Genomic DNA, 23,503 nt, shown 5'->3' with positions numbered 1-23,503 from the left:
GGCACCCAGACCACTTCAGCTTAATGAAGTGGTCTGGGTGCCTGGTCCAGCTAGGGTTAACCCTTTTTTTTTAATAAACATAGCAGTTTCAGAGAAACTGCTATGTTTATACTGAGGGTTAATCCAGCCTCCAGTGGCTGTCTCATTGACAGCCGCTAGAGGCGCTTTCGTGCTTCTCACTGTGAAAATCACAGTAAGAAGACGCCAGCGTCCATAGGAAAGCATTGTAAATGCTTTCCTATGAGACCGTCTGAATGCACGCGTGGCTCCTGCCGTGCATGCGCATTCAGCCGATGACGTCGCGAGAAAGGAGGAGAGGAGGAGGAAAGCTCCCCGCCCGGCGCTGGAGAAAGGTAAGATTTTAACCCCTTCCTCTCTCCAGAGTCCGGCGGGAGGGGGTCCCTGAGGATGGGGGCACCCTTAGGGCACTTTAGTGCCAGGAAAGGAGTATGTTTTCCTGGCACTATAGTGGTCCTTTAAGTAGTGATACATTGCAAAATTTAGAGAAAGTGGATGTTCAAAACCGGTATGACATAACAAGAATACCGGTCAGTGGATGAAGATGGATTCAAACTACTCAATGTAAGCTAGTGACTTACAATTACTAAATGTTACTACATGTTCTGCAATGTTCTGGTGACTTTATATAAAACTCCATGTAAATAGCAATGAAAATGTGGCTTCTAAAACACACTTGCCCACTCCTAGATTCTAGAAACACGTGCCAACCCATGTTTTTGCATAAATGTCAAGTCCAATAAAAATGAAATTTGATTCCATACCCGTGAAATTGTCAATGAGCTCACAGGAAGTTTCTTCTCATAGGTCCTGTCCATTAGATTTGCTAGAGACACTGTCAAAGCAAAACCAAATTCACAATGTGAAAACGTTTTCTCGGTATAGACAGTTAATAGTAACTCGAATGACCATAACATCTTAATGCAACACTGAGGTTATTTATTTCTAATAAGCAGTAATCGCAATATGATAGAGGTTATCTCAGTGATAATCATGGGGAGTCTCCATAGGTTTTCATTATAGTTATATTATCTGTATATTAGGGGAATGCTTAGTGTTGAGAATGTGCTCATTTTAACATTTGAAAAAAAGGTCTTGGTCTTCACTTTGCTGACAATTCAAGTTATGTGTCACATAATCTGTTATAATTATATTCTCATGACCTGATAATATATAAATATATACCTTATATATTATTATTATTATTTTTTTTTTAAAAGACATACATTGTGGTAGTTACACCACAGTTTCAAACTGGTCGCAGGGAACACAGCTGCAACTGGGCCCGTCACTACTGGGGGTCTGGCCGCCCTCTCACCTCCGTGAGCGCAGGTGGGCATAATTTGAGGGCTTGTGCACAGCTGCACCGTCCCGAGGTGCGCAGTGGCTGGCAGGAGGGGAGCACACAGCACAGAGATTCTCTCCTGCCAGTCACTACTTGTAGCATGGCCGAGAGGACCACGGCCTGACAGGAGTACTTCCTGTCAGATCAGGCACCATATACTGTTCGGCCATGGAGGTGAACAAGTACAGGGGGAAAGACAAATGAATGGGCTGCGGGTGAAAGAAACACACAGGGTTTGGAAGGTGCACACAGAGGGGCTGTGAGGGGAGAACGAGACACGTGGAGGGGCTGTGAGGGGAGAACGAGACACGTGGAGGGGCTGTGAGGGGAGAACGAGACACGTGGAGGGGCTGTGAGGGGAGAACGAGACACGTGGAGGGGCTGTGAGGGGAGAACGAGACACGTGGAGGGGCTGTGAGGGGAGAACGAGACACGTGGAGGGGCTGTGAGGGGAGAACGAGACACGTGGAGGGGCTGAGAGGGGAGAACGAGACACGTGGAGGGGCTGAGAGGGGAGAACGAGACACGTGGAGGGGCTGAGAGGGGAGAACGAGACACGTGGAGGGGCTGAGAGGGGAGAACGAGACACGTGGAGGGGCTGAGAGGGGAGAACGAGACACGTGGAGGGGCTGAGAGGGGAGAACGAGACACGTGGAGGGGCTGAGAGGGGAGAACGAGACACGTGGAGGGGCTGAGAGGGGAGAACGAGACACGTGGAGGGGCTGAGAGGGGAGAACGAGACACGTGGAGGGGCTGAGAGGGGAGAACGAGACACGTGGAGGGGCTGAGAGGGGAGAACGAGACACGTGGAGGGGCTGAGAGGGGAGAACGAGACACGTGGAGGGGCTGAGAGGGGAGAACGAGACACGTGGAGGGGCTGAGAGGGGAGAACGAGACACGTGGAGGGGCTGAGAGGGGAGAACGAGACACGTGGAGGGGCTGAGAGGGGAGAACGAGACACGTGGAGGGGCTGAGAGGGGAGAACGAGACACGTGGAGGGGCTGAGAGGGGAGAACGAGACACGTGGAGGGGCTGAGAGGGGAGAACGAGACACGTGGAGGGGCTGAGAGGGGAGAACGAGACACGTGGAGGGGCTGAGAGGGGAGAACGAGACACGTGGAGGGGCTGAGAGGGGAGAACGAGACACGTGGAGGGGCTGAGAGGGGAGAACGAGACACGTGGAGGGGCTGAGAGGGGAGAACGAGACACGTGGAGGGGCTGAGAGGGGAGAACGAGACACGTGGAGGGGCTGAGAGGGGAGAACGAGACACGTGGAGGGGCTGAGAGGGGAGAACGAGACACGTGGAGGGGCTGAGAGGGGAGAACGAGACACGTGGAGGGGCTGAGAGGGGAGAACGAGACACGTGGAGGGGCTGAGAGGGGAGAACGAGACACGTGGAGGGGCTGAGAGGGGAGAACGAGACACGTGGAGGGGCTGAGAGGGGAGAACGAGACACGTGGAGGGGCTGAGAGGGGAGAACGAGACACGTGGAGGGGCTGAGAGGGGAGAACGAGACACGTGGAGGGGCTGAGAGGGGAGAACGAGACACGTGGAGGGGCTGAGAGGGGAGAACGAGACACGTGGAGGGGCTGAGAGGGGAGAACGAGACACGTGGAGGGGCTGAGAGGGGAGAACGAGACACGTGGAGGGGCTGAGAGGGGAGAACGAGACACGTGGAGGGGCTGAGAGGGGAGAACGAGACACGTGGAGGGGCTGAGAGGGGAGAACGAGACACGTGGAGGGGCTGAGAGGGGAGAACGAGACACGTGGAGGGGCTGAGAGGGGAGAACGAGACACGTGGAGGGGCTGAGAGGGGAGAACGAGACACGTGGAGGGGCTGAGAGGGGAGAACGAGACACGTGGAGGGGCTGAGAGGGGAGAACGAGACACGTGGAGGGGCTGAGAGGGGAGAACGAGACACGTGGAGGGGCTGAGAGGGGAGAACGAGACACGTGGAGGGGCTGAGAGGGGAGAACGAGACACGTGGAGGGGCTGAGAGGGGAGAACGAGACACGTGGAGGGGCTGAGAGGGGAGAACGAGACACGTGGAGGGGCTGAGAGGGGAGAACGAGACACGTGGAGGGGCTGAGAGGGGAGAACGAGACACGTGGAGGGGCTGAGAGGGGAGAACGAGACACGTGGAGGGGCTGAGAGGGGAGAACGAGACACGTGGAGGGGCTGTGAGGGGAGAACGAGACACATGGATGGTCTCCAGAGCAGTTTTCACACCAGGGCCTGGTGGTTTCTAGTTAAATACAATCTGAGACTGGTGTATTTTACAAGATAGTCAATGAAAGCGCACACGAATGTCAAATGCCCTCAGCAGTGGGACAGTGGTTTTCAACCTACTCTAGGCTCATTTGAATGATACACATAAATAAAATAAAATCCATGGCACACCTATTATTGTTACTTATCCAGTTAGCCTAATTTTATAATTCCTGCAAATCATTAATATAAAAATGCAAATAAATTAAAGGACTGCTACAGCTATTTGAGAACCAACTAAAAACATACCTGGGCTCCGCCAGGCACATGTTGTCACCTCCTCTGCAGCGCGAAGCTCCTGCACGGAGCCAAGACCGATCGTGCAAAGAGGTGTTTGCCCTCAAGAGAAGCTTGAAGCCAATGTACGTGCCCTGCATGGCAAGCATTAGCTCAGTAGAGCCAACAGAATCACCTTGCAGGAGGCTTGGGTTTCAGAGGAGGTTGCATTCGGCGTTAGGTAAATGCTAGGTAACCCCTTAAGGACACATGACGTGTGTCATGTCATGATTCCCTTTTATTCCAGAAGTTTGGTCCTTAAGGGGGTAAGCTCCTAAACCATTCTGAAAACTGTGTGGCTACTTACCATGAAACTGCATCAGGGCACTTCTGGCATTAATAACCACTACAGAGGGTCTTAAAGCTTTAATTTACACTCCTGAAATATATAATAACCATCTTTTTGTGCGTTTCACCTGGTCCTTTCATACATTACAGTATAATGCTGAAAATAATGTCCTTAAATTCTAAGTAGGTTGGGAGACAATCAAAATATTATTATTTTGCATCTGGGGCAAAATAGTCCCTTCATTGTGAGTCTGCTTACACACTATGGGTGCACTTTATCATTGCGGCCTCGTGGTGTCTGTTACGGGTACCTGGCCATCGGGTGTAGGTTCCAAACTGGGACTTGTGTTGGGATCTTCAGCTGCTCATTGATCTTGTGAGGGACATTTTTAAAGTAACTATTTTGCAATTCATTGCTGGTTTGTTTTTATTAATCTCCAGTGATCTCTCTATGATATTGTATTTTTATGTTATGTATATTTGTAATTAAATATTGAAAAATTATGATTGATCACCACCCCCTCTTTGGTTTTTCATACGTGGAGTATATTCTATTGGGTATTATTGTTGCAAGAGGGGAGCAGCTAAAGTATCAATATATATTTTTTAGATTTACGTATATTCAGCCTCTATCTTTAATAAGCCTCAACCTACAATAAGCGGAGAGTATGTGTCCCTTTGTGGCACAGTCCTTAACACCAGGTATTGAGGAGGTTAATATAAGAATTGGCCGGGTTATGGGGAAGCCAGGAAGATGCCCCTGTTATGGAAGGCTGAGGCAAGCATGTGACAGATGGGAAAAAAGCAGGAAGTCACAATGCCTTCCATAATTCACATATCAAGCCCATCTGCTCCTTTCTAAAAAAAAGAAAAAGAGGTAATGAAGCCATAATTAGTTTAAAAAGACAACACTGTATCTGTAGAACACCACTCACAATCTAGATTGATTAGCTGTGTCATAAAGAGGTTAATTAACCATTCAGTATGAAACAAGAGAGCAGTGCTCTGTCTGTACCGGGAGATCATGCCGGTTAGTAATTCTGTAAACCCCACAGCAGTGGGATAGCCACCATGGTCACAGGTGTTACAGCTGTGACCGGGTCCATCACTCTAAGGGCCTGGCTGCCCTGTCAACCCCTGGACCAGTGGACCAAGGGGTCGACATGGCAGCCAGGGCTGGACCAGTGGACCAGCATAACTTCAGGGCCGGTGTGGCCAAATGCAGTCGCCGGGTGAACGGCCAGGGAAGAGCGCACAGCACTCCTCCTCTTGCTAGTCACTGCATGTACCTTGGCCAAGTGAATCGTGGTCTGACAGGACGGCAGTGTCTTCTCACTGTGAAAATCACAGTGAGGCTGGATTAACCCTAGTGTAAACATAGAAGTGTTTACAGCTGCAGGGTTAACCCTAGATGGACGTGGCATCCAGACCACTTCATTGAGCTGAAGTGGTCTGGGTGCCTATAGTGGTCCTCTAAGCGAATGTGGTTTTGGTTTCTATGGTGTACCTTTAAATATATTCTCACATCTACAGTGACTAATAAATGCTATAACTTTTCTATAAATAAAAGTCCTAAATTATTTAACATTAGGATATTACACCTGTTGAAGATGTTTCTGAATGTTTTATTCAAGAGAATGATTTCTAGAAAAGTGACAGTTTCCCTTTAAGATGTGAGATTGAAACCTCAAGGAATCAGACTTATACATCCGACAGTGATACATTTAGTGCTTAATTTCATGAAAGTGCACAAGAATGTAATTATTGGCTAAAATAATCTATAGACTAAGCAGCAATGGCAAGCTTAACATTTCAGGATCTTATTTTTAGCATGATATACCGAGATATAGACTAAATATAGGCTGCATGGCCTATGCTGATTGCTGAGGTAAGAGTGCCATCTACTGGCTGGAAGACTTTAAAACATTATTTTAATGGAAAACCAACATGCAATATTGTACAATTACAGTTGTTTATATATACACCTCCCAAGATTACAATTTAGTTGAATAATTTGTTATTTGAAAGTCACCTAAAATTACTCAAAACAGCTCCTCCCCTGGATACACCCCACTCACACCCGTAAAATTAAAGTGAACGCTGTGCCCATTTGAAATGTTGGGAGGAATGTTTATATAGAGCCAACATATTCTGCAGTGCTATACAATAGGTAAACAAGACATATTTAATTGTAAGAAAACATGTAATAGAAAACATGTATGACACATGGGAACAGTTGGTGAAGAGGGCCCTGCTTGCACGAACTTACAATCAGAAGGGATTAGGGACAAATGCACAAACAAGTGAGGGAGAAAGCAAAGGAAGTTTGTAAGGCAGGGGTAGACAACCATCTAGCACTCCAGATGTTGTGGACTACATCCCCCATAATGCCCTTACAGTCATAATGCAAGCATGGCATCATGGGAAATGTAGTCCACAGCATCTAAAGTGACAAAGGCTACCTAACCCTGGTTAGAGGATTAAGCGTTATGGGGAGAGCTGGTAGGGTTCTCTACAAAAGTGTTACTGCAGAGACAATGCGAGTGGGATGACTGATAAGGAGGAGAAACCATTGAGAAGTCCTGCATTCGAGAGTCTGGGGTGCAGGTGTGAGAACAGGACAGTGACAGGTTGTAGGCAAGGCGAAGAGGCTATGCTGGAGCACATCTGCTAATGAGTGGGGAGAGGAACAATTATGCTTTGCGAGTAAGGACAAGAACAGAAAGACAATGTAGAGATTGAAAAATCGGTGAGGTGTGAACAGTACTGGATGGAAGGTAGTTTGGCAGAGGTGTTCCTTATGCCAGCATTACAAGGGGAGGACACAGACAAACAGAAATTAAGTAAGTTTATCTCTACATGTCTGTCATCGAGCTCCCATAAAGCACTGTATTTGGCATCAGCTCAGCAGAAAATTCATACCTAATTTTAACTTGGGGATTTACAGCAGATGACTGGAGAGAACCTTTAACCCCTTAAGGACCAAACTTCTGGAATAAAAGGGAATCATGACATGTCACACATGTCATGTGTCCTTAAGGGGTTAAAGGGACACTATAGCCACCAGAACCCCTACAGTTTAATATATTGTTTCTTGGAAGCGCAGCCTAGCTTCAGCGCAGAGGAGACATGCAGATTCTGAGCTCCTTTATTTTAAGCCACCATCTGAGCCTGGGGGTCACAGTGACACATTTGGAGGCATCGCACAAGTCTACAACCTGTTGGAGATCCGAAAATCTCTACTGCAACCTTCTGGGGACAGAGCTGAGGAGAGACAGTCGATCTCCCTACACTCAAGTCCCTGATATAGTCTAACCGCTATCATACCCTCACCTCTGGACCGGTGGGGGTTATCCCGATCCACACTGAACTATCCTGTGCAACTCACCCTGCACTTACCTTGAGTTACAGGTCGCTAACTGACTGCACTCTGACCACGCTGTGCATACAAAATGGAAACAACCCTTCCACCTAAAGAACAGGGCCTGAGCCCACCTCAAAAGCCTCACTGCGGCTCACTATAATGTAATACAGAAAAGCTTGACACAATCTTTAGGAGCTTCTGGGAAAGGCTTCACGCTCGTGCACAAACTACAATAGCAGGAGGAAGAATCTGGTAGGAGGTAGGATCTGGTAGACTTGGAGTTGTGGATAAAAGGCATATTGCACAGTCTGTTGTTCTACATAATTCATTTTCTGCACTTTCAGAGTGTAGTGGTGTCCTGGAGATAGGCACTGAGGCTAGTGGTGTTGTGCAGAGAGGCACTGAGGCTAGTGGTGTTGTGCAGAGAGGCACTGAGGCTAGTGGTGTTGTGCAGAGAGGCACTGAGGCTAGTGGTGTTGTGCAGAGAGGCACTGAGGCTAGTGGTGTTGTGCAGAGAGGCACTGAGGCTAGTGGTGTTGTGCAGAGAGGCACTGAGGCTAGTGGTGTTGTGCAGAGAGGCACTGAGGCTAGTGGTGTTGTGCAGAGAGGCACTGAGGCTAGTGGTGTTGTGCAGAGAGGCACTGAGGCTAGTGGTGTTGTGCAGAGAGGCACTGAGGCTAGTGGTGTTGTGCAGAGAGGCACTGAGGCTAGTGGTGTTGTGCAGAGAGGCACTGAGGCTAGTGGTGTTGTGCAGAGAGGCACTGAGGCTAGTGGTGTTGTGCAGAGAGGCACTGAGGCTAGTGGTGTTGTGCAGAGAGGCACTGAGGCTAGTGGTGTTGTGCAGAGAGGCACTGAGGCTAGTGGTGTTGTGCAGAGAGGCACTGAGGCTAGTGGTGTTGTGCAGAGAGGCACTGAGGCTAGAGGTTTTGTGCAGAGAGGCACTGAGGCTAGAGGTGTTGTGCAGAGAGGCACTGAGGCTAGTGGTGTTGTGCAGAGAGGCACTGAGGCTAGAGGTGTTGTGCAGAGAGGCACTGAGGCTAGTGGTGTTGTGCAGAGAGGCTTGAAGACTATGGTGAGGCCTAATAGAAAGCAGTTGTTGTTGGGGGATTCCATCATAAGAGGTGTGGAGATGGACAATGGTGGTCTTGTGAGGTGTCTTCCCGGAGCTACTGCTCACAGAGACAGGAGACGTATCTGTAATATTGTTAAGCAAGCAAAGCAGGAAGGGGAATTGGATGTACTTGTCCATTTAGGGACAAATGACTTGGCTTGCAATGAGGTTTCAGAGGTTAAGGAAGTTTTTAGTGTTTTTGCCAATGATATACGGCAGGTTGCTTCCACACTGTCATTCTCTGAAGTTCTGCCTGTGCATAACACTCAGAACGACAGGCGGATGCGTATTAGGGACTTTAACTTGTGGCTTGGTGAATGGTGTCGGGAGCAAGGATTTGGCTTTATTGCTCATGGTAGCTCTGTTTGGAATGGAAATAAACTGTACAAAAAAGATGGTTTGCATCTTTCTCAAAAGGGAACAAATGTTCTCAGTGAGCAGTTCAGAGGTTTTGCTAGGATGTTTTTAAACTAGGAGGGGGGGGCAAAAGGGTGATAAAACATCAATCCAATTGTCCCCCAAAACAAGGACAGAAGGTGCCTGTAGCAAGTGTGTTAAAAAATGATAAGCTTAGAGTCATGTCTACAAATGCTCGCAGTTTAGGGAATAAGATCCATGAACTTGTGGCAATAATGGCAACTGATAGTGTAGATTTAGTCGCTGTTACTGAGACATGGTATAATGAGAAAAATGACTGGGACATAGCAATACCAGGGTACTCTTTATATAGAAAAGACAGGGAAGGCAAGAAAGGGGGAGGGGTGGCCCTGTATGTAAAGGATAGCATAAAATCTAGCCTAATAAAGGTTAGTGAGGCGAACATAGAGTCCGTTTGGGTTACGTTAGAATTTGGTAATCACACAGTAACTCGTGTAGGTGTGATTTATAGGCCCCCAGGACAAATTGAAGAGTTAGATAATCTACTAGTTGAAGAAATAGCTAAAATGACAATGAAGGGGGAAGTTATCATCATGGGTGACTTTAATCTTCCTGATGTGAATTGGAAAACAAAAATAGCTACTTGTGCCAGGAGCACACATATTCTAAACTCCCTACTGGGATTGTCTCTAAAACAAGTCGTTGAGGAGCCAACTCGTAAAGAGGCCATACTAGATTTAGTGTTAACAAATGGAGATTTGGTATCAGATATTACTGTAGGTGAAAGTTTAGGATCCAGTGATCATCAGTCAGTGTGGTTTAATATAAGAACAGTGACTGAGTCACACCACACAAAAACAAAAGTTTTAGACTTTAGAAAAACAGACTTTTCTAAAATTAGAATATGTGTAAAGGAGTCATTATCAGACTGGAGCAATTTATATGGAGTCCAAAAGAAATGGGATTATTTAAAAGTTGCACTACTGAAGGCAACAGAAAATTGCATTAGGCTTGTCAGTAAAAGCAAAAAATTCAAGAAACCACTGTGGTACTCCGCAGATGTGGCCAAAATAGTAAAAAACAAAAAGTTAGCATTTAGTAATTATAAAAAAACCCAGAGTGAGGAAGACAGAATGACCTATAAGATTAGGCAGAAAGAGGCTAAGCAAGTTATAAGAGCTTCCAAATCCCACACAGAAGAGAAAATAGCACAGTCAGTAAAAAAGGGGGACAAAACTTTTTTTAGATACATAAATGAGAAAAGAAAAGTAAAACAAGGATTAGTTAGATTAAAAACAAAAGAAGGAAGGTATGTAGATGAGGATAAAGGTCTAGCTGACTGCCTCAATGAATATTTTTGTTCGGTATTTACAGATGAAAATGAAGGAAAGGGACCTCAGTTAAGAAAAAGGATAAATGAGTCATTTATTACACGTGAGTTTACAGAGGAAGAGGTTCTATTTCAACTGTCAAAAGTAAAGACAAATAAGTCAATGGGACCTGATGGAATACACCCAAAGCTATTAAAAGAGCTTAGTGGTGTACTAGCAAAACCATTAACAGATTTATTTAACCAATCATTGATAACAGGAGTAGTCCCAGAAGATTGGAAGTTAGCAAATGTTGTGCCCATTCACAAGAAAGGTAATAGGGAGGAGTCGGGCAACTATAGGCCAGTAAGCCTTACTTCAGTAGTGGGGAAAGTGATGGAAACCATGTTAAAGGATAGGATTGTTGAACATCTAAAAACACATGGATTTCAAGACCAGAGACAACATGGGTTTACTTCAGGGAGATCATGCCAAACTAAACTTATTGATTTTTTGGATTGGGTAACTAAAACTATAGATCAGGGTGGTGCAGTAGACATTGCTTACCTAGATTTCAGTAAGGCTTTTGACACTGTTGCACATAGAAGGCTTATCAATAAACTACAATCTTTGAGTTTGGATTCCAATATTGTTGAATGGGTAAGGCAGTGGCTGAGTGACAGGCAACAGAGGGTTGTAGTCAATGGAGTATATTCAAAGCTTGGGCTTGTCACCAGTGGGGTACCTCAGGGATCTGTACTTGGACCCATTCTCTTTAATATTTTTATTAGTGATATTGCAGAAGGTCTTGATGGTAAGGTGTGTCTTTTTGCGGATGATACTAAGATATGTAACAGGGTTGATGTTCCAGGAGGGATAAGCCAAATGGAAAATGATTTAGGTAAACTAGAAAAATGGTCAGAGTTGTGGCAACTGACATTTAATGTGGATAAGTGCAAGATAATGCATCTTGGACGTAAAAACCCAAGGGCAGAGTACAGAATATTTGATAGAGTCCTAACCTCAACATCTGAGGAAAGGGATTTAGGGGTGATTATTTCTGATGACTTAAAGGTAGGCAGACAATGTAATAGAGCAGCAGGAAATGCTAGCAGAATGCTTGGTTGTATAGGGAGAGGTATTAGCAGTAGAAAGAGGGAAGTGCTCATGCCATTGTACAGAACACTGGTGAGACCTCACTTGGAGTACTGTACACAGTACTGGAGACCCTATCTTCAGAAGGATATTGATACCTTAGAGAGAGTTCAAAGAAGGGCTACTAAACTGGTTCATGGATTGCAGGATAAAACTTACCAGGAAAGGTTAAAGGATCTTAACATGTATAGCTTGGAGGAAAGACGAGACAGGGGGGATATGATAGAAACATTTAAATACATAAAGGGAATCAACACAGTAAAGGAGGAGACTATATTTAAAAGAAGAAAAACTACCACAACAAGAGGACATAGTCTTAAATTAGAGGGACAAAGGTTTAAAAATAATATCAGGAAGTATTACTTTACTGAGAGGGTAGTGGATGCATGGAATAGCCTTCCAGCTGAAGTGGTAGAGGTTAACACAGTAAAGGAGTTTAAGCATGCGTGGGATAGGCATAAGGCTATCCTAACTATAAGATAAGGCCAGGGACTAATGAAAGTATTTAGAAAACTGGGCAGACTAGATGGGCCGAATGGTTCTTATCTGCCGTCACATTCTATGTTTCTATGTTTCTATGTAAGAAAAGCTATTGCAGAAATCAAGTTTCTGGAGCAGAAAGAGCTTCCCGGGGGGCGATACGGTCTCTCCCAAGCATACTCACCTTGATGTATGCCTACCAAGGTCGAGGGACCCTCAAGGCACTGCCTCATTGCATCATCCACAGCAGTGGAGAATTACCCCCCAATGTCGGCACACCCCATCCAGATCCCCTGCTCTAGTCCAGAGTCCTTCCACAATCCATTGATATAAATTCTAAGTTTAGACATTGCGTTGCTTTTTCAGATCACAGCACTGAATAAATCTCTAAATAATAGGCAACTATTAAAATGTCAGTCTCAATTACAGTGGATCTTTGGACTTTGATAAAGTAGTCTAACAAAAACAAGTCCTAATAACAAAAATAATTTGTATTGTGTCTCTGTAGCTACATGATGACATAATAGCTGCCGCTTCTTACCAAGGCTGTGAGGTTCTCGTTCCAATTTCTCCCATCTCTCACTGTTGACATATGAAGATGACAGGATAAAACGTTTTCCTATAAAATAAATATTTAATGAGATTATTCTCAATGTTACTTGCCACTACAAGAATTCAGGCCCCTCCTTACAGACATTGGTAAAGTGGAAGTTACCGGTTAGCAATTTTTTTCAGCTTTGAACTGAATTTATTGGCGGAGTGACTAACTATTCCTAATAGATTGACATTAACTAGGAGATGGTGCCAGGATATTTGTGGCAAAATATTCACTATAGCAAGATGGAGTGGCTATCTTGCTTATTGATCGCCTCCTAGTGTGATGTAATTCCAGTAAAATACAAGTTTAGCAGGCTAAGATTGCCACAAGGCATATGTATGTATATGTGTTTGTAGTATCAGTTAGTTAATTACACGTAGCTAAGATACTGTTATCACTGTACTGACCAGGTGCAGGAATGTAAGAACTGGAATTACGCGTCCCTCTCCTTTGTATCAGATGAGCCACGTGGTTAGACCGGATGGATGAGTTTAGACTCTATTTATTAAATAGGTTAAGGGTATGTGTGGGTGTAGTTAATTGTGGGAGGAGCTACAGTGCTATATAAGGAATGTACTCTATGTATTCAGTACTCAGACTTTGCTGTATTTTGGTGACGCTAGTCCCTCTGAGTCCCGATCGGTGATCCAATAAAGAATCTCTTCCTTCCTGAAGAAACCTGTGTCCATCTCTCTGTGCTTGGCTTCCGTCAGTTTCTCCGGTATCATTTGGTGCATTGGCCGGGAAGCTCATCGTTCAACGGTAGCTGAGAGGCAGAGGCGTGAGACGGTCTATCTTTGCCCACGTTCTCTACGGCTGCACCCCTGAACTTCTGCGTGGACCTCCCTTCGTCTCGGCGCCACTGGTCTGTTGTCCAGGAGATCATCGGCCTCTACGTGAGAAGTGCTGGGGTGTCCCCGTCGATGAGTGTGAACTCAGGTTCAGGAACGAGGAGGTAAGACAACTGCTGTTTTAGACGGCAGGACCCACTAGGGGTATACCGATTGTGCGGTAGGCCCAAAGGGGTTTTGAATCTGTGTATCTGCCCCCTCTGTCGGAGGGAAGGAGCGAAGGCGCACCGCTCGATCGAACGCTCTTTAGTCAGACCGTTTGATTTGGTTAGTCAGGCGGGGTCCTGGTGTAAATAGCCCTAGCCGGACACCGGTGTCTTGTCTAGACTAGCGTTCTAGGGTGTATATTACGTTCGCTAGGTCGGAGGGACCGGGAGACTAAGCGGCGCCTGTGTAAATTCGGTTCGCTAGTTCTCATCCTATCTGGGCTAAGTGGGAAGGCGTGTAAATTTGGAACCCACTAGACTTTTGATAGTGCGACTAAGAGGCGCCTGTGTAAATTCGGTTCTCTAGCTCGCTATATATGTGGTGATTGGGCAGTGTGGCTAACCAAAACGGGTGTATATAGTTTTAGGTAGTCCATTCAAGGTACTGGCCAATAGTTTAGTTGGGAATTGTAAATGTGTTAACGATTGTTTTAGTAAAGTGTATATCTTGTTAGATAGCGCGAGCTCAGCCGTCTAGCGAGAGTGTTAATAGTGTGTTGCTGTATTATAGTGCACGGTACCATAACCCTGTATATTTACTGACATTATATAATAAGTACTAATCATTGTCGTCCATTGCATGTTTAACACCATAACCACTAATAATTGTATTGTGACCTTAACTTGTGCTTTGACCTATGCTAACCGTACTGTAACCGCTATTTGTAAAAGACGATGTTACTGGGGTGTGTTATAGACGGGTAATTCGTATATAGAGAATTATAGCGTGGGTGACTGTATAGTTACGCCAAAGGGCATAATATTGATTATATAGTGACTGGTGTAACAGCTGTGTGTGTACGGGAATTCCCTGAGTGTTTATTGTTATTGTGTACGTTTCACTTGGTAACCGTACCACGTGGTGCTGTTGCCAGAGGAAACGGGTGTGACTGTTGAATAGTACGCGTGTATAGTATTCGTTGTCGACGACGTTCCATTGTTAAGTATGGGTGCGTCGCAGTCAACGATTCCGGATCCCTTAGGATGTATGGTTAAGAATTTTAAAAAGGGATTCAAAGTTTGTGATTTTGGGGTAAAGATGTCTCCTGTACGTTTGGTCACTTTGTGTACTAGGGAGTGGCCTACTTTGGTTGCGGCATGGCCGCCACGTGGCAGTTTGGATCCAACTCTGGTACAGCGCTTACACGTGGCTGTATCGGGTAGGCCTGAACTTTACGGCCAGTTTCCTTATATTGACTGTTGGAGACAGGCCGTAAATGACTCGCCAAAATGGCTCCAGACATGCCACGAGGAGCAGTGTCGCCTCATGGTAGCTAGGACTTGCTCGTCCACTAGGACTGGTGTTAGGCCCATTTTGGACACGCCCCCTGAGTCCGAGATCCCTTTGCCGCCCCCTTACTTTCCGTTAAGAAGAAGTGACGCAAACGCAGGAAGTCCTGCACCCCTCCCCTCATTACCCTCATCCACTTCCGCTTCCTCCTCCAGTACAGGATCCACCCCCCCTCGTACTAAATCTCCCCTTCCGGAACCAGAATCCACCCCCATTAGAAACGAATATCCTGATTTGGCGCCACTTCAGACTTCCGGTCAAGCTTCATCTAGCTCGGCTCGAAGTGTTTTATTTACGACCTTTTCCCAAAACCGACCTCCCACATCCCCATACCCTATCTCTCCCCGACCGGAACCCATGACTGACGCCTCTCTACGTAGCCCCATCCAAACCCGACAGTTGACTGGTGCCCAACAATTAAAGCACTATCAGATGCCTCTTCGTCTGAATCCCGGGTCAGCTTATATCGATGCCGCAGGTCAAATGGCACACGCTGACCCAGTCTTCGTATATGTCCCATTTACCACAACCGATCTTTTAAACTGGAAGACCCATAATTCCTCGTATACTGAGAAACCACAAGCTATGACTGATCTGTTCACCTCAATAGTACAGACGCATAATCCGACATGGGCTGATTGCCAGCAGTTACTAATGACTTTATTTAACAATGAGGAAAGGACAAGAATAAATCAAGCAGCCATTAAAGCATTAGAGGATAGAGCCCGTGCTTTGAACCAAGCCAATCCAGCAGCATGGGCCGCGACACACTATCCCAACACCGATCCCGATTGGAACGTAAATGGTGCTGATATGGTTCAACTCAGAGCCTATAGAGACGCTATAATTGCTGGCATGAAAGCCGGAGGAAAGAAAGCCATTAACATGTCGAAGACAGTTGAGGTGATCCAGAAAAGCGATGAAGCGCCCAGTGTCTTTTATGACCGATTATTGGAGGCATACCGCTTGTATACCCCCTTTAATCCGGAAGACGCAGACAATTCCCGAATGGTTAACTCCGCCTTTGTCAGCCAAGCATACGGAGATATTAAGCGCAAGCTACAAAAGTTAGAAGGGTTTGCAGGTATGTCCATCACCCAACTAATGGAGGTAGCAAATAAGGTCTATATGAACAGGGATACAGAAAGTAAGAAAGAGGAAGAGCGCAAGATGCGTAAAAAGGCTGATATGCTAGCGGTAGCGATCGCAGGCGTAGATAAACGGGGCCCAGATAGAGGCAATAATAGATGGAGTAGGGAGCCTTTGAGTAGGGATCAATGCGCGTATTGCAAGGAAGAAGGGCATTGGAGGAACGAATGTCCGCAAAGAGAGCAGTACGAGAGAGACCAACCCAGGGCAGGCTACGGAAACTTTAGAGGTAGAGCGAGAGGTAGAGGAGGCCCCGGAGGGAGTAATGGTTATAGAGGGAGTAATGGGAACAGAGGAAGTGTTAGGGAAGACAGGTATATTCCAGCAGCGCAAAGGTCCCGCGATAGAGAAGGTAGGGACTTTGTAGGATTGGCTGACACTGTCATGGAGGACTATTGATACCGACCGGGCTCCATCCCCCTTGGTCGAGCGGAGCCTATGGTCGATGTATCAATAGGGGGGAAAAGGAGTGCGTTCATGATCGACACTGGTGCTGAACATTCAGTGGTGACTAATCTAGTTGCTCCTCCATCTGGAAGGACTATTACTGTGATAGGAGCAACTGGAAGAAGTGCTGAAAAACCGGTTCTTAAAAGTCGACTCTGTACATTGGGAGGCCACGTAGTAAAACACCAATTCCTTTATATGCCTGAATGTCCAGTCCAATTGCTGGGACGTGATATGCTATCAAAATTACAAGCGCAGATTACGTTCCTACCAAATGGAACAACATCCTTAAAGTTTAATGGACCTTCAGGTATTATGACTTTATCCGTACCAAAGGAAGAAGAGTGGCGACTTTATACAGTGTTGACTAGCCAAAACCCTAGGAGTGATGAGACATTGTTTAACATACCAGGAGTTTGGGCAGAGAACAACCCACCAGGACTGGCCCGCAATATTCCACCAATAAAAATTGAACTGAAACATGGGGTTTATCCAGTGAGCCTAAGACAATATCACATTCCGCAGAAGGCTAAGAAGAACATCCAATCCTATCTGGATAAGTTCATACGGTATGGTATCCTAAAATTCTGTACTTCCCCCTGGAACACCCCATTGCTGCCTGTTCAAAAGCCCGGTACAGATGAGTATCGACCTGTACAGGACTTAAGAGCAGTCAATGATGCGGTTGTTAGCATACATCCAGTTGTACCCAATCCATATAACCTGCTTGCTTTAATTCCGGGCGGGGCTACTTACTTCACAGTCTTAGATCTCAAAGATGCCTTCTTTTGCCTCCGAATTGCCGCAGAAAGCCAATGTATTTTCGCTTTCCAATGGGAGAACGCTGTAACGGGCTCAAAACGCCAAATGACTTGGACAAGACTGCCCCAAGGGTTTAAAAATTCACCTACCCTATTTGGTTCAGCTCTAAGTCAAGATCTACTGGATTTCGAGTCTATCCCAGGAGAATGTGTATTGTTACAATATGTAGATGACTTGTTGATAGCAGCAGTTACAAAAGAAAAATGTCAGCAAGCAACGCACGATCTACTACATATTCTCTGGAAGGCAGGATACAAGGTGTCCAGGAAGAAGGCTCAGTTGTGTTTGCCAACTGTCAAGTATCTGGGATTCCATATCTCTGAAGGTCAAAGGATTATGGGGCCAGAGAGAAAAGAAGCTGTCTGCCAAATACCAATACCCAAGAATAGAAGACAAGTGCGAGAATTCTTGGGGGCAGCAGGCTTCTGTAGGATATGGATTCCCAGCTATGCGATACTGGCAAAACCTCTGTACGCAGCCATCAAAGGTACAGAGCACGACCCCTTCTTATGGACCCAAGAACAGCAAACGGCATTTGAAGATGTGAAGAAGGCTTTGATGAGTGCCCCAGCATTAGGTCTACCTGATCACACACGACCATTCTACTTATATGTACACGAGCAAAGAAGAATGGCTGTGGGAGTATTGACACAGTACTTGGGATCATGGCAAAGACCTGTTGCCTACATGTCTAAGCAACTGGATGCAGTGGCCAGCGGACTTCCACCTTGTCTAAGAGCCGTAGCTGCAGCCGCCCTGCTAGTAGCTGAAGCCGATAAACTCACTCTGGGTCAAGAACTTTATGTACGAGTCCCACATGCAGTACAGACGTTGTTGGATTACAAAGGAAATCATTGGTTTAGTAACAGCCGTATGACCAAGTATCAAGCAATGTTGTGTGAAAACCCAAGAGTGCATTTAGAGACTGTAAACACCTTAAATCCAGCTACCCTTTTGCCGCAACCTACTGAAAGTCAACATGATTGTTTGGAAGTAATGGATGAAGTATTTTCAAGTAGACCAGATCTTCGTGATTTTCCCATCCAGAACCCCGATGTTCAATATTACACCGACGGCAGTAGTTATGTGAAAGAAGGGATCCGCTATGCAGGATATGCAGTGACAACAATAGACAAGGTGATAGAAGCTCGGCCACTGGCGAAAGGAACATCAGCACAAAAGGCAGAATTAATAGCACTAACACGAGCGTTACAATTGGCTGAAGGTTTAAGAGTAAATATCTATACGGACTCTAAGTATGCGTTTTTAACCACTCATGCCCACGGAGCTTTGTATAAAGAAAGAGGACTACTGAATTCAGAAGGCAAAGAAATCAAGTACGCAGCTGAAATCCTACAACTATTGGAAGCAGTGTGGGAGCCGAAAGAAGTCGGTATCATACATTGTCGAGCGCATCTGAGAGGAGATGGTGATGTAACCAAGGGAAATCGGATGGCAGATAGTGCAGCTAAGCGTGCTGCTGAATCAGGAAGACAGGAGTATGTGGGGCATATAGCTGCTCTTATACCAACTCCACTGTCCCAATGGACTCCAGTTTATACAGCTCAAGAAGAGGAGTGGTTAAAGACTGAACCGGGAAAGTATTTGGAGAACAAGTGGTATCAGCTAGAAGATGGAAGAATAGTCATACCAGCATCACTAGCGGTAGAAATTGTCCAAAATTATCACAACGGGACACATTCTGGGAGAGACAGTACTGAAGAATCTCTCAGGAAACATTTCTACATACCAAGATTGTCCAACTTGACTCAGGCCATTGTACGCAGATGTGTAACGTGTGCTAAGAATAATGCAAGACAAGGACCAGTAAAGCCACCAGGAGTCCAGTTTATGGGGGGACTCCCCATGTCCGATCTACAAATAGACTTTACAGTAATGCCTAAATCGGGTGGACATCGTTACCTGTTGGTAATTGTGTGCACCTATTCAGGCTGGGTAGAAGCATGTCCTACTCGTACAGAGAAAGCAGGAGAAGTTGTAAGATTCCTGCTACGAGAAATAATACCCCGATATGGACTACCCTGTTCTATAGGATCGGACAATGGTCCAGCTTTTGTTCATCAGTGCCTACAACAACTGACTCATATGCTTGGTATAAAGTGGAGGCTTCATACTGCATATAGACCCCAGAGTTCTGGTAAGGTAGAGAGAATGAATAGAACTATAAAGAACCAGTTGGCTAAAATGTGTCAGGAAACCCAACTTAAGTGGAACGTTCTCTTACCCATAGCTTTATTGCGAATCCGCAGTACCCCTACCAGAAGGATGGGCCTCTCTCCTTTTGAAATCATGTATGGGCGACCACCTCCCGTACTTGGTAACTTAAGGGGGGACTTGAGTCAGTTGGGAGAAGGAATTACCCGGCAGCAGGTTGTAGAGTTGGGTAAGACTATGGAGGAGGTACAGAAATGGGTACAAGATAGATTACCTGTGAATATTTATCCCCCTGTTCATAGTTATCATCCAGGAGACCAAGTGTGGATTAAAGAGTGGAATAATGTACCGTTAGGGCCCAAGTGGAGAGGTCCTTATGTTGTTCTTTTGTCTACCCCTACAGCGATAAAAGTAGCCGAAGTAACTCCGTGGATACATCACTCCAGGGTTAAACCAGCAGCAGTCGATTCTTGGCAAATTACAGCAGATCCAGAGAATCCCTGCAAGATCCGGTTGAAACGCACTACTCAGTCGGAGTAACGAGGAATTATTGTGGATTACAAATTTTATTGTTACAGGTGTGAGTGAGAAGGCCATAATAAAGCCTGTCCGCTTACCAACACATAGTGTATAAGCCAGGAAAGTCTCGAAGGGACACCTGTGAAGACGAGCAGAACTCCATTCCCTGCAGCCCTCACATCCTGGAAGCTGAGGTTCCATCGCACGGACGAAGACTGAGGATGACGGCGAAAGATGTGCTTTTGATTGTGTTTATTTATATGTGTTTTTATATTCAGGAAGGTAGAGGTACCGACACTCCTAGCTGTGAGGTATGCATTAAGACTACGAGAACAGGTAACCATATTTCCCAAACCCTAATTTGGCATTCACAATACGAATGTAAAGGAGAGGTATCAAGATGTAGATACCTAAATATAGACTATAGTGTGTGCCATTTAGGAGTAGGAGAACCTAAGTGCTTCAGTCCAGAGTATCAACCTCGTACAATTTGGTTGACTCTCAGGAATGGAGATCCTCAGGGGACCCTAATTAATAAGACGGTGTTAGAATCCGTACATTCTTCGGGTGTTCTGCTATTTGATGCATGTAAGGCGATATCAAGTGGTAGAAAACCGTGGAATGTATGTGGGGATCTTAGATGGGAGAGGACGTATGGGTCTAATGATAAATATATTTGTCCCAGTAGTAAAAATAAATATGTGAGTCCTAGATGCCCAAATAAAGACTATAACTTTTGTCCATATTGGTCTTGTGTGGGGTGGGCGACTTGGGGACAGACAGTAGATAAAGACATGATAGTGACTAAGTTGCCGACTAGCCCTTATTGTAAGTCTATGGAATGCAACCCAGTCCATATACTTATTAATAACCCCGACAAGTTCCTAGATAAGTATGGAAATTTATTTGGGTTTCAGATATACGGGACGGGTTTAGATCCTGGGACATTATTGTTTATAGGAATAGAGACTGATACGGTATCCTCCCAGACTCATCAAGTATACCATTCCTTTTATGAAGAGATGAGTATAGATAATAAGATCCCCCATAACGCTAAAAACCTGTTCATTGACCTAGCTGAAAGTATTGCCGGTAGTCTTAATGTTACCAACTGCTATGTGTGTGGAGGTACTAACATGGGAGACCAATGGCCTTGGGAAGCAAAGGAGGTAATGTCCGGTTCTGAGGCAGTTGACCAACTAATATCTACACAAGCCGATTATCATTTGAGTGTTAGAGGTAAATCTGAGTGGAGATTAAAGACCTCCATCATAGGTTATGTTTGCATAGCAAGGAAAGGAATAATGTATAATACTTCTGTAGGAGAATTAACTTGTCTAGGGCAAAAAGCTTATGATGATGATACTAAAAATACAACTTGGTGGTCGGCTTCAAATGTCTCAGAACCATCTAACCCGTTTGCTAGATATGCCAGTTTAAAGGATGTGTGGTTTGATTTATCCATCACATCTACCTGGAGAGCCCCAGCAAATTTGTACTGGATCTGTGGTAAGAAAGCCTATTCGGAGTTGCCACAGGACTGGGAAGGGGCATGTGTGTTGGGTATGCTCAAACCATCCTTCTTCTTGTTACCGATTGAAACAGGTGAGACTTTAGGTGTTAAAGTGTATGATGTGAATCATAGGAAGAAAAGGGGACCCTTAGAGATAGGCACCTGGGAAGATAATGAATGGCCTCCCCAGCGTATCATAGATTATTATGGGCCAGCCACGTGGGCAGAAGATGGTACCTTTGGTTATAGAACCCCAATTTATATGCTCAACCGTATTATAAGATTACAGGCGGTGGTTGAGATTATTACTAATGAGACCTCACAAGCACTCAATCTTCTAGCGAAGCATAATACCAGGATGAGGACAGCAGTGTACCAAAATAGATTAGCCTTGGATTACCTTTTGGCAGTAGAGGGAGGTGTATGTGGGAAGTTTAACCTGAGCAATTGCTGTCTTCAAATAGATGACGAAGGGCAAGCAATAGCTGAGCTTACTAGCCATATGGTTAAACTAGTGCATGTGCCTACTCAGGTATGGAAAGGGTACAATCCAAGTAGTTGGTTTGGTAGCTGGTATGAGTGGTTTGGAGGGCTTAAGGCAGTGGTAGGTGGAGTCCTACTGATTTTACTGTTGTGTCTACTCCTACCGTGTCTTATACCCTTAGTAGTTAGGTCTGTGCAAAGCCTGATAGGAAGTATAGCAGAGAGGAAGGCTGCTGCACAGATAATGGCGATATATAAGTATAAGGCTCTAGATCAAGGAGAACCAATGCAGGAAGATGAGTGTTAAAAGATTCACATCATAAGATAAGTCTGGTCTGGTTCATGGTAACCTGAGGTATATGCAAACCAAGGTTAAGTGATGCCTCAAGTAATTGTGAAATATCAGAGGCATCAAAGGGGGGAATGTGATGTAATTCCAGTAAAATACAAGTTTAGCAGGCTAAGATTGCCACAAGGCATATGTATGTATATGTGTTTGTAGTATCAGTTAGTTAATTACACGTAGCTAAGATACTGTTATCACTGTACTGACCAGGTGCAGGAATGTAAGAACTGGAATTACGCGTCCCTCTCCTTTGTATCAGATGAGCCACGTGGTTAGACCGGATGGATGAGTTTAGACTCTATTTATTAAATAGGTTAAGGGTATGTGTGGGTGTAGTTAATTGTGGGAGGAGCTACAGTGCTATATAAGGAATGTACTCTATGTATTCAGTACTCAGACTTTGCTGTATTTTGGTGACGCTAGTCCCTCTGAGTCCCGATCGGTGATCCAATAAAGAATCTCTTCCTTCCTGAAGAAACCTGTGTCCATCTCTCTGTGCTTGGCTTCCGTCAGTTTCTCCGGTATCACTAGCTCCAAGCTTACTATTATCATTATTATTGCTATTCATATAGAGCTAGCTTATTCCACAGCACTTTACAATATTGGGGAAGGGGGAAATATCAAAATGCTGCAAAGCAATGCTGAAGTTATCCAAAGTGCACGCATCCTTCTCCATAAATTGCTACAGGAAATTGGTCTAGCTCAATATCTGAATGTCACTTACTACAATGATAACTAGACACCCAGTAACCCCCCTTGGACCTGTCAGCTCTAATGGATAACTTTCATTATATGAATAAGGAATGTTATTAATGGGGATATCAGTAGAAATGAGAATAAAATAAAATGAAGGATAAGAGGTAAAGCCATAGTGCCAGTCATGTCATTCCTGCAGCCCCAGACACAGGCTTAGTCTGCATGTCATGGCGATAAATCCCCCCCCCCCCCCCCGGGCCGATATCGAGCTGATAGTCCGTTAATCCCCCCCATACCTGTGAATGCGACCCCTAGTGAAGGTGTGCGGCACCTGGCATACAGCGCATACCGACATCCCATGGAGGCCGCCATCTTGGAATATACCAAGCCGCTCTGTGGGGAGGGGGAGCGAG

At 45.5% G+C, this 23,503-nt stretch overlaps 1 protein-coding gene across 1 annotated transcript in view; it reads right to left on the bottom strand.

The window, feature by feature from the left end:
* The window catches only part of MRPS27 (mitochondrial ribosomal protein S27), an 85,200-nt gene extending 61,706 nt beyond the window's left edge, over positions 1 to 23,494 (bottom strand). Inside the window, exons 1-3 of the mRNA XM_063453754.1 lie at positions 23,387 to 23,494; positions 12,536 to 12,613; positions 783 to 853 (exon numbers count right to left, since the gene is read on the bottom strand). Of these exons, the coding sequence (XP_063309824.1) occupies positions 783 to 853; positions 12,536 to 12,613; positions 23,387 to 23,462 (225 nt within the window). The 5' untranslated portion in view covers positions 23,463 to 23,494. The remainder of the gene's footprint in view (positions 1 to 782; positions 854 to 12,535; positions 12,614 to 23,386) is intronic.
* Positions 23,495 to 23,503: the final 9 nt, after the last annotated feature.

Source organism: Pelobates fuscus, chromosome 5 (genome assembly GCF_036172605.1).
Source record: "Pelobates fuscus isolate aPelFus1 chromosome 5, aPelFus1.pri, whole genome shotgun sequence".
Taxonomy (NCBI): Eukaryota; Metazoa; Chordata; class Amphibia; order Anura; family Pelobatidae; genus Pelobates; species Pelobates fuscus.
Note: the sequence above shows the minus strand (reverse complement) of the source record. Positions and strands in the feature narration are given on the sequence as shown.